Here is a 10,936-nt window from a genome sequence, read left to right as displayed (position 1 = left end):
ATCTAGTTTTACAAAATACTAAAAAATATAGCTTTGTTCCAACAGAGGATGAAATGTGTTGTTATCTATGAGTGTTGAGTGATGTAATATAAGTGGACACATGAAAGCGACATGAGACTGAAAGCACTGAAAAGCCCTCGCGCTACTCATATGCTGATAGAGAGATAAGACAATAGAGCTGCATGATTCATCTTTAAAAGACTGTGATATCGATTCAAACCCCCAGGTGATCCTCTTCCAATTCGTCTGTCTGTTAAACATTTGAAAAAATCATATCGCAGCATTCAAATCTGTGTTGACGCAGCCACTAATCCAGAGAGAGTAGTAGGCTAATGAAACCTCTTCATAAACAGTCTTTTCAACCTCATAGTATCATTTGTTTCTGTGATGCAATAGTTCAAATGATCACAAAAGTACTATTATAAAAGTTTATAGTTCAGATATAAACACTGATGTCTACAGTAGCGATCAAAATAGAGTAAATGAGCTTTTGATAGAAACTTGGCGCTTAAAAATAACGCATTTAACGATTACATTGTTTCGCCACTACGTGGTTGCGACAAATGACTGTTAAAATGATTGATTAATAATAATTCGTTACATTTATATAGCGCTTTTCTAGGTACTCAAAGTGCTTTACATGGAAGGGGGAATCTCCTCAACCACCACCAATGTGCAGCATCCACCTGGATGATGCGACGGCAGCCATATTGCGCCAGAACGCCCACCACACACCAGATTATTGGTGGAGAGGAGACAGTGATGAAGCCAATCAGTATATGGGGATGATTAGGAGGCCATGATGGACAGAGGCCAGGGGGAAAATTTGGCCAGGAAACCGGGGTTTCACCCCTACTCTTTTTCGAAAGACACCCTGGGATTTTTAATGACCACAGAGAGTCAGGACCTCGGTTTAACGTCTCATCTGAAGGACGGCTTTGTTATTGAATAATTTATTCAAGAGAATGTATTACTATGCTTCTGAAATACATTCAGAAATATGTAATGAATTGTTTTTGTAAATATGACTCATCTCATACATCATGTACAGTCTGTATAAGTGTATGATTTAGCTTTTCCCCAAGGTCTAGTGTAAAAAAAAAAAAAAATTTCACAATCACAATTGAATCACAATACTTCGCAATTCAAATCGCAATTCTTAAAAAAACTGCAATACATATTGTATCGGCACCCAAGCTGTATCGTGATATTATTGAATCGGGAGATAGGTGTATCGTCCCAGCCCAACTAAATAACATTATTCATTTACATTATATAGTATTCAGTCATTGTATTTTGCTGTGCTTAAAAAGATAATTTAATAACATTTAAAACATTTTTTTTTAGTTGTTAGCTCTCCTGTTCTCATCTGTTAGAACACTGCTATGCTTTTGCTAGGGTTCTTCCTAGTAGCTTACTGGCCCAAATCAAAATAGCCCACTCATTTTAGATCTTAAATGTGACTAGGGCACTTCCTTTAATGTAAGTCTATAACGTTTTTTTAATGTTTCATCCACCGCAAAGTTGTAATTCAATTTGCTTAGCAATAAATAGTGAATCCTAATCTAATAGCGCTCCTCAGAAAGGGCATAATTTCAGGCCCCGTTTATGTCTGAAGACCAAAAGGTATGTAACAAGCCACACACTGAAAATATAGTGAGGGTTGAACTTGGGGATTTGTTCAAATCCTCAGTATTGACAGTAGAAAGCACTAGGTGCTAGGCCAACACACATTTGGTGCTTCGCCCAATAATACATGAAGTGTGTTTCTTTTCTGATTAGGTTACCTCTGGGTTACATGGGGTAGTACTACTGCTGGTTGTGGAGTGTGAAGTAGACTTGGTCGAAGAAATACCAGGTGAAGTTTTGGATTTTGTCTTCATGGATGCTGTTGTTCCAGTAGTTGTTGTTTTGGTGGAAGTGGTCGTAGGTGTCTTTTTCGATGTTGGTGTTGTAGGAACTGTAGAAGGTGTTGTTACTGACACTGTAGGAGTTGTTGTTACAGTAGTTGTTGTAGTGGTGGAAGTGGTTGTAGGTGTCTCTGTTGATGTTGGTGTAGAAGGTGTTGTTTTTGTCTCTGTAGATGTTGTTGTTTCAGTAGTTGTTGTAGGGGTGGAAGTGGTCGTAGGTGTCTCTGTAGATGTTGTTGTTTCAGTAGTTGTTGTAGGGGTGGAAGTGGTTGTAGGTGTCTCTGTTGATGTTGTTGTTACAGTAGTTGTTGTAGGGGTGGAAGTGGTCGTAGGTGTCTCTGTTGTTGTTACAGTAGTTGTTGTAGGGGTGGAAGTGGTCGTAGGTGTCTCTGTTGATGTTGTAGAAGGTGTTGTTTCTGTCTCTATAGATGTTGTTGTTTCAGTAGTTGTAGTAGGGGTGGAAGTGGTCGTAGGTGTCTCTGTAGATGTTGTTGTTACAGTAGTTGTAGTAGGGGTGGAAGTGGTTGTAGGTGTCTCTGTTGATGTTGGTGAAGGTGTTGTTTCTGTCTCTATAGATGTTGTTGTTTCAGTAGTTGTTGTAGGGGTGGAAGTGGTTGTAGGTGTCTCTGTTGATGTTGTTGTAGAAGGTGTTGTTTCTGTCTGTATAGATGTTGTTTCAGTAGTTGTTGTAGGGGTGGAAGTGGTTGTAGGTGTCTCTGTTGATGTTGGTGTAGAAGGTGTTGTTTCTGTCTCTATAGATGTTGTTGTTTCAGTAGTTGTTGTAGGGGTGGAAGTGGTTGTAGGTGTCTCTGTAGATGTTGTTGTTACAGTAGTTGTTGTAGGGGTGGAAGTGATTGTAGGTGTCTCTGTTGATGTTGTTGTAGAAGGTGTTGTTTCTGTCTGTATAGATGTTGTTGTTTCAGTAGTTGTTGTAGGGGTGGAAGTGGTCGTAGGTGTCTCTGTTGATGTTGGTGTAGAAGGTGTTGTTTCTGTCTCTATAGATGTTGTTGTTACAGTAGTTGTTGTAGGGGTGGAAGTGGTCGTAGGTGTCTCTGTTGATGTTGGTGTAGAAGGTGATGTTTCTGTCTCTATAGATGTTGTTGTTTCAGTAGTTGTTGGAGTGGAAGTGGTTGTAGGTGTCTCTGTTGATGTTGTTGTAGAAGGTGATGTTTCTGTCTGTATAGATGTTGTTGTTTCAGTAGTTGTTGTAGGGGTGGAAGTGGTTGTAGGTGTCTCTGTTGATGTTGTTGTAGAAGGTGTTGTTTCTGTCTCTATAGATGTTGTTGTTTCAGTAGTTGTTGTAGGAGTGGAAGTGGTCGTAGGTGTCTCTGTTGATGTTGGTGTAGAAGGTGTTGTTTCTGTCTCTATAGATGTTGTTGTTACAGTAGTTGTTGTAGGGGTGGAAGTGGTCGTAGGTGTCTCTGTTGATGTTGGTGTAGAAGGTGATGTTTCTGTCTGTATAGATGTTGTTGTTTCAGTAGTTGTTGTAGGGGTGGAAGTGATTGTAGGTGTCTCTGTTGATGTTGTTGTAGAAGGTGTTGTTTCTGTCTGTATAGATGTTGTTGTTTCAGTAGTTGTTGTAGGAGTGGAAGTGGTCGTAGGTGTCTCTGTTGATGTTGGTGTAGAAGGTGTTGTTTCTGTCTCTATAGATGTTGTTGTTACAGTAGTTGTTGTAGGGGTGGAAGTGGTCGTAGGTGTCTCTGTTGATGTTGGTGTAGAAGGTGATGTTTCTGTCTCTATAGATGTTGTTGTTTCAGTAGTTGTTGGAGTGGAAGTGGTTGTAGGTGTCTCTGTTGATGTTGTTGTAGAAGGTGATGTTTCTGTCTGTATAGATGTTGTTGTTTCAGTAGTTGTTGTAGGGGTGGAAGTGGTTGTAGGTGTCTCTGTTGATGTTGTTGTAGAAGGTGTTGTTTCTGTCTCTATAGATGTTGTTGTTTCAGTAGTTGTTGTAGGGGTGGAAGTGGTTGTAGGTGTCTCTGTTGATGTTGTTGTCGAAGGTGTTGTTTCTGTCTGTATAGATGTTGTTGTTTCAGTAGTTGTTGGAGTGGAAGTGGTTGTAGGTGTCTCTGTTGATGTTGTTGTAGAAGGTGATGTTTCTGTCTGTATAGATGTTGTTGTTTCAGTAGTTGTTGTAGGGGTGGAAGTGGTTGTAGGTGTCTCTGTTGATGTTGTTGTTGTTTCAGTAGTTGTTGTAGGGGTGGAAGTGGTTGTAGGTGTCTCTGTTGATGTTGTTGTAGAAGGTGATGTTTCTGTCTGTATAGATGTTGTTGTTACAGTAGTTGTTGTAGGGGTGTAAGTGGTTGTAGGTGTCTCTGTTGATGTTGTTGTAGAAGGTGTTGTTTCTGTCTCTATAGATGTTGTTGTTTCAGTAGTTGTTGTAGGGGTGGAAGTGGTCGTAGGTGTCTCTGTTGATGTTGTTGTAGAAGGTGTTGTTGCAGAAGATGTTGTAGGTGTTGTAATGGAAGTGGTTGTAGAACAATTAAGTGGATTATTATTTTCAATGCAACATACACGTATTTCATAGTTAAGACAATATCGTCTCATGCTTTTTGCATTTTCTTTATTTAAACATTCCAGGCCATATGATGCATTGCAATGCACAGTTTGCTGCAATTCTTTCAAAGCCTGGTTTGGATAATTTACTGCCCTGCATTCAATTTTTTCTGGTTTCTGGCAGGTTATCTTTTGAGAAGTCCACAAAGCATCAATGGATTCGTTTTCAAATCCACCTGGTCCTATGATGGGTTTGTGGCTGTCAAACCAGACTGACCAGTTACAACTTGTAACAACTGAGAAGTTACAACTGAGCGGTGTTGTTACTGACACTGTAGGTGTTGCTGTTACAGTAGTTGTTGTAGGGGTGGAAGTGGTCGTAGGTGTCTCTGTTGATGTTGTTGTAGAAGGTGTTGTTTCTGTCTCTGTAGATGTTGTTGTTACAGTAGTTTTTGTAGGGATGGAAATGGTTGTAGGTGTCTCTGTAGATGTTGTTGTAGAAGGTGATGTTTCTGTCTCTATAGAGGTTGTTGTTTCAGTAGTTGTTGTAGGGGTGGAAGTGGTCGTAGGTGTCTCTGTTGATGTTGTTGTAGAAGGTGTTGTTTCTGTCTCTATAGATGTTGTTGTTTCAGTAGTTGTTGGGGTGGAAGTGGTCGTAGGTGTCTCTGTTGATGTTGTTGTAGAAGGTGTTGTTTCTGTCTGTATAGATGTTGTTGTTTCAGTAGTTGTTGTAGGGGTGGAAGTGGTTGTAGGTGTCTCTGTTGATGTTGTTGTAGAAGGTGTTGTTTCTGTCTGTATAGATGTTGTTGTTTCAGTAGTTGTTGTAGGGGTGGAAGTGGTCGTAGGTGTCTCTGTTGATGTTGTTGTAGAAGGTGTTGTTTCTGTCTCTATAGATGTTGTTGTTTCAGTAGTTGTTGTAGGGGTGGAAGTGGTCGTAGGTGTCTCTGTTGATGTTGTTGTAGAAGGTGTTGTTTCTGTCTCTATAGATGTTGTTTCAGTAGTTGTTGTTGGACTGGAAGTGGTCGTAGGTGTCTCTGTTGATGTTGTTGTAGAAGGTGTTGTTGCAGAAGATGTTGTAGGTGTTGTAATGGAAGTGGTTGTAGAACAATTAAGTGGATTATTATTTTCAATGCAACATACACGTATTTCATAGTTAAGACAATATCGTCTCATGCTTTTTGCATTTTCTTTATTTAAACATTCCAGGCCATATGATGCATTGCAATGCACAGTTTGCTGCAATTCTTTCAAAGCCTGGTTTGGATAATTTACTGCCCTGCATTCAATTTTTTCTGGTTTCTGGCAGGTTATCTTTTGTGAAGTCCACAAAGCATCAATGGATTCGTTTTCAAATCCACCTGGTCCTGTGATGGGTTTGTGGCTGTCAAACCAGACTGACCAGTTACAACTTGTTACAACTGAGAAGTTACAACTGAGCGGTGTTGTTACTGACACTGTAGGTGTTGCTGTTACAGTAGTTGTTGTAGTGGTGGAGGTGGTCGTAGGTGTCTCTGTTGATGTTGGTGTAGAAGGTGTTGTTTCTGTCTCTATAGATGTTGTTGTTTCAGTAGTTGTTGTAGGGGTGGAAGTGGTTGTAGGTGTCTCTGTTGATGTTGTTGTAGAAGGTGTTGTTTCTGTCTCTATAGATGTTGTTGTTTCAGTAGTTGTTGTAGGGGTGTAAGTGGTCGTAGGTGTCTCTGTTGATGTTGTTGTAGAAATTGTTGTTTCTGTCTTTATAGATGTTGTTGTTTCAGTAGTTGTTGTTGGAGTGGACGTAGGTGTCTCTGTTGATGTTGTTGTAGAAGGTGTTGTTGCAGAAGATGTTGTAGGTGTTGTAATGGAAGTGGTTGTAGAACAATTAAGTGGATTATTATTTTCAATGCAACATACACGTATTTCATAGTTAAGACAATATCGTCTCATGCTTTTTGCATTTTCTTTATTTAAACATTCCAGGCCATATGATGCATTGCAATGCACAGTTTGCTGCAATTCTTTCAAAGCCTGGTTTGGATAATTTACTGCCCTGCATTCAATTTTTTCTGGTTTCTGGCAGGTTATCTTTTGTGAAGTCCACAAAGCATCAATGGATTCGTTTTCAAATCCACCTGGTCCTGTGATGGGTTTGTGGCTGTCAAACCAGACTGACCAGTTACAACTTGTTACAACTGAGAAGTTACAACTGAGCGGTGTTGTTACTGACACTGTAGGTGTTGCTGTTACAGTAGTTGTTGTAGTGGTGGAAGTGGTCATAGGTGTCTCTGTTGATGTTGGTGTAGAAGGTGTTGTTTCTGTCTCTGTAGATGTTGTTGTTTCAGTAGTTGTTGTAGGGGTGTAAGTGGTCGTAGGTGTCTCTGTTGATGTTGTTGTAGAAGGTGTTGTTTCTGTCTCTATAGATGTTGTTGTTTCAGTAGTTGTAGGGGTGTAAGTGGTCGTAGGTGTCTCTGTTGATGTTGTTGTAGAAGGTGTTGTTTCTGTCTCTATAGATGTTGTTACAGTAGTTGTTGTAGTGGTGGAAGTGGTCGTAGGCGTCTCTGTTGATGTTGGTGTAGAAGGTGTTGTTTCTGTCTCTATAGATGTTGTTGTTTCAGTAGTTGTTGTAGGGGTGGAAGTGGTTGTAGGTGTCTCTGTTGATGCTGTTGTAGAAGGTGTTGTTTCTGTCTCTATAGATGTTGTTTCAGTAGTTGTTGTAGGGGTGTAAGTGGACGTAGGTGTCTCTGTTGATGTTGTTGTAGAAGGTGTTGTTGCAGAAGATGTTGTAGGTGTTGTAATGGAAGTGGTTGTAGAACAATTAAGTGGATTATTATTTTCAATGCAACATACACGTATTTCATAGTTAAGACAATATCGTCTCATGCTTTTTGCATTTTCTTTATTTAAACATTCCAGGCCATATGATGCATTGCAATGCACAGTTTGCTGCAATTCTTTCAAAGCCTGGTTTGGATAATTTACTGCCCTGCATTCAATTTTTTCTGGTTTCTGGCAGGTTATCTTTTGTGAAGTCCACAAAGCATCAATGGATTCGTTTTCAAATCCACCTGGTCCTGTGATGGGTTTGTGGCTGTCAAACCAGACTGACCAGTTACAACTTGTTACAACTGAGAAGTTACAACTGAGCGGTGTTGTTACTGACACTGTAGGTGTTGCTGTTACAGTAGTTGTTGTAGTGGTGGAAGTGGTCATAGGTGTCTCTGTTGATGTTGGTGTAGAAGGTGTTGTTTCTGTCTCTGTAGATGTTGTTGTTTCAGTAGTTGTTGTAGGGGTGTAAGTGGTCGTAGGTGTCTCTGTTGATGTTGTTGTAGAAGGTGTTGTTTCTGTCTCTATAGATGTTGTTGTTTCAGTAGTTGTTGTAGGGGTGGAAGTGGTCGTAGGTGTCTCTGTTGATGTTGTTGTAGAAGGTGATGTTTCTGTCTGTATAGATGTTGTTGTTTCAGTAGTTGTTGTAGGGGTGGAAGTGGTTGTAGGTGTCTCTGTTGATGTTGTTGTTTCAGTAGTTGTTGTAGGGGTGGAAGTGGTTGTAGGTGTCTCTGTTGATGTTGGTGAAGGTGTTGTTTCTGTCTCTATAGATGTTGTTGTTTCAGTAGTTGTTGTAGGGGTGGAAGTGGTCGTAGGTGTCTCTGTTGATGTTGTTGTAGAAGGTGTTGTTTCTGTCTCTATAGATGTTGTTTCAGTAGTTGTTGTTGGAGTGGAAGTGGTCGTAGGTGTCTCTGTTGATGTTGTTGTAGAAGGTGTTGTTTCTGTCTCTATAGATGTTGTTTCAGTAGTTGTTGTTGGAGTGGAAGTGGTCGTAGGTGTCTCTGTTGATGTTGTTGTAGAAGGTGTTGTTTCTGTCTCTATAGATGTTGTTTCAGTAGTTGTTGTTGGACTGGAAGTGGTCGTAGGTGTCTCTGTTGATGTTGTTGTAGAAGGTGTTGTTGCAGAAGATGTTGTAGGTGTTGTAATGGAAGTGGTTGTAGAACAATTAAGTGGATTATTATTTTCAAGGCAACATACACGTATTTCATAGTTAAGACAATATCGTCTCATGCTTTTTGCATTTTCTTTATTTAAACATTCCAGGCCATATGATGCATTGCAATGCACAGTTTGCTGCAATTCTTTCAAAGCCTGGTTTGGATAATTTACTGCCCTGCATTCAATTTTTTCTGGTTTCTGGCAGGTTATCTTTTGTGAAGTCCACAAAGCATCAATGGATTCGTTTTCAAATCCACCTGGTCCTGTGATGGGTTTGTGGCTGTCAAACCAGACTGACCAGTTACAACTTGTTACAACTGAGAAGTTACAACTGAGCGGTGTTGTTACTGACACTGTAGGTGTTGCTGTTACAGTAGTTGTTGTAGTGGTGGAAGTGGTCGTAGGTGTCTCTGTTGATGTTGGTGTAGAAGGTGTTGTTTCTGTCTCTGTAGATGTTGTTGTTACAGTAGTTGTTGTTGGAGTGGAAGTGGTCGTAGGTGTCTCTGTAGATGTTGTTGTTTCAGTAGTTGTTGTTGGAGTGGACGTAGGTGTCTCTGTTGATGTTGTTGTAGAAGGTGTTGTTGCAGAAGATGTTGTAGGTGTTGTAATGGAAGTGGTTGTAGAACAATTAAGTGGATTATTATTTTCAATGCAACATACACGTATTTCATAGTTAAGACAATATCGTCTCATGCTTTTTGCATTTTCTTTATTTAAACATTCCAGGCCATATGATGCATTGCAATGCACAGTTTGCTGCAATTCTTTCAAAGCCTGGTTTGGATAATTTACTGCCCTGCATTCAATTTTTTCTGGTTTCTGGCAGGTTATCTTTTGTGAAGTCCACAAAGCATCAATGGATTCGTTTTCAAATCCACCTGGTCCTGTGATGGGTTTGTGGCTGTCAAACCAGACTGACCAGTTACAACTTGTTACAACTGAGAAGTTACAACTGAGCGGTGTTGTTACTGACACTGTAGGTGTTGCTGTTACAGTAGTTGTTGTAGGGGTGGAAGTGGTTGTAGGTGTCTCTGTAGATGTTGTTGTTACAGTAGTTGTTGTAGGGGTGGAAGTGGCCGTAGGTGTCTCTGTTGATGTTGTTGTAGAAGGTGTTGTTTCTGTCTCTATAGATGTTGTTGTTTCGGTAGTTGTTGTAGGGGTGGAAGTGGTCGTAGGTGTCTCTGTTGATGTTGGTGTAGAAGGTGTTGTTTCTGTCTCTGTAGATGTTGTTGTTTCAGTAGTTGTTGTAGTGGTGGTGGAAGTGGTTGTAGATGTTGTGGTTGTACCACAATATTGGACACACTTCATGGTCGTCTCATCCAGATATGGCTTATTGAAAGGGCACTTAGGAAAACATCCTAGTTTAATAAAAGGAAAGTAGCAATAGACAACAAAGAGACTTGGTTATTGACAGGTCATCTATAAGCTATCTCATTTTAAAGGGCACCTATTATGCAAAATTCACTTTTATAAGGTGTTTGAACACAGCTGTGTGTCCACAGTGTGCGTAAAACAACAAGCCTATAATGGTAAAAATCTACCCAATACTTTTTTTTAGAATCCCCATATATCATTATCCATCTCTCAGAACGAACTGTTTCAAATTCAAACCGTGTTGCACAGAAGCCTGGCTCCTATCCCCAGCAAAGAGAGTCACGCGAGAGTGGAGCTTCCTTTAAAATATTAGGTTAGCTAGGATACTCCTTCACGATCAATGCATTTCTTATCAACAATGAGGAAATCAAAACTAGCCAGCAGCCAGCCACAAGCTAGTCCAACTATCAATAGCGATTTCACTCGCTATCATTGGATTTTTTTTTTCTACTGGGCAGGGGAAGGCAAGGTGAAATGAAAACAAAAGTTTCAAAGTAGTTTCAAAAAGTTCTTTGCATTCAGAACAGGTTCAGCCCAATATTGATATAGCACCGTATGGCCAATATTACATGTATTTTGTGTATTGTTGATATACAAAATACATTTTTTTTTATTCAATATATTTTACTCATAGTATTTTCTATTTTATTTAGATATATTTAAACTGAGGTATTTTGTATTTTTATTTGAAATACATTATCATGTATTTGTGCTCATCACTTGTTGCAGCCTTAGTTTCTTGCTAATTGTGCAAAGTAAAAAAATAAATAAAAAAATCCTCTGCTGTTGGACATTTATACAATATGTTCTTAGATTTATCAAATCTAGTTTGTTTTGTAGTTCACCTGGAGAGCAAAAGTAAATGTAAAAATATAACCTTCAAGAAGAGGAATTTGATCAGAGTAATTTCCTGATGGGTTTCTGCAGGTTTCTATGCGAGCTGATTCACAGGATTTATAGTGCCAATCACATTCATCTTTGGGGTTGTAATAGTCACAGAATAAAGCTGCAAAAACAAACATTTCAGTGAGCACTATGACAATGTTTTTAAAGATCATAGAAGATTATGTAGATCTGTAATATATCAACAAAAACTAAGTTCTATGACACTGTGCAATTAAAGTTTATAGATAAAAGTAACCAAAGGGGTAATTTATTTTTAGAAAATTTGTAACTTACGGCAAAAGCCTGGGCTCCGCCAT

General features: G+C 39.5%; 1 protein-coding gene and 1 pseudogene across 2 annotated transcripts; both read right to left on the bottom strand.

Moving 5' to 3' along the window:
• Nucleotides 1–4,645: 4,645 nt before the first annotated feature.
• Nucleotides 4,646–5,576, bottom strand: LOC308684257 (uncharacterized protein; the record flags this gene model as incomplete). Its single annotated transcript, XM_081355371.1, has 2 exons — nt 4,646–4,675; nt 4,731–5,576. 2 exons carry the CDS (start codon nt 5,574–5,576, stop codon nt 4,646–4,648), a joined length of 876 nt encoding a protein of 291 aa, XP_081211497.1.
• A 391-nt stretch (nt 5,577–5,967) lies between these two features.
• LOC308684256 lies at nt 5,968–10,936 on the bottom strand (annotated as a pseudogene). Its single transcript has 6 exons — nt 10,914–10,936; nt 9,311–9,577; nt 8,709–8,863; nt 7,560–8,293; nt 6,607–7,060; nt 5,968–6,043 (listed from the first exon to the last, which is right to left on the bottom strand). The product of its transcript is annotated as an uncharacterized misc_RNA (transcript).

Source organism: Scardinius erythrophthalmus (genome assembly GCF_964197995.2).
Source record: "Scardinius erythrophthalmus genome assembly, chromosome: 24".
Classification (NCBI taxonomy): domain Eukaryota; kingdom Metazoa; phylum Chordata; class Actinopteri; order Cypriniformes; family Leuciscidae; genus Scardinius; species Scardinius erythrophthalmus.
Note: the sequence above shows the minus strand (reverse complement) of the source record. Positions and strands in the feature narration are given on the sequence as shown.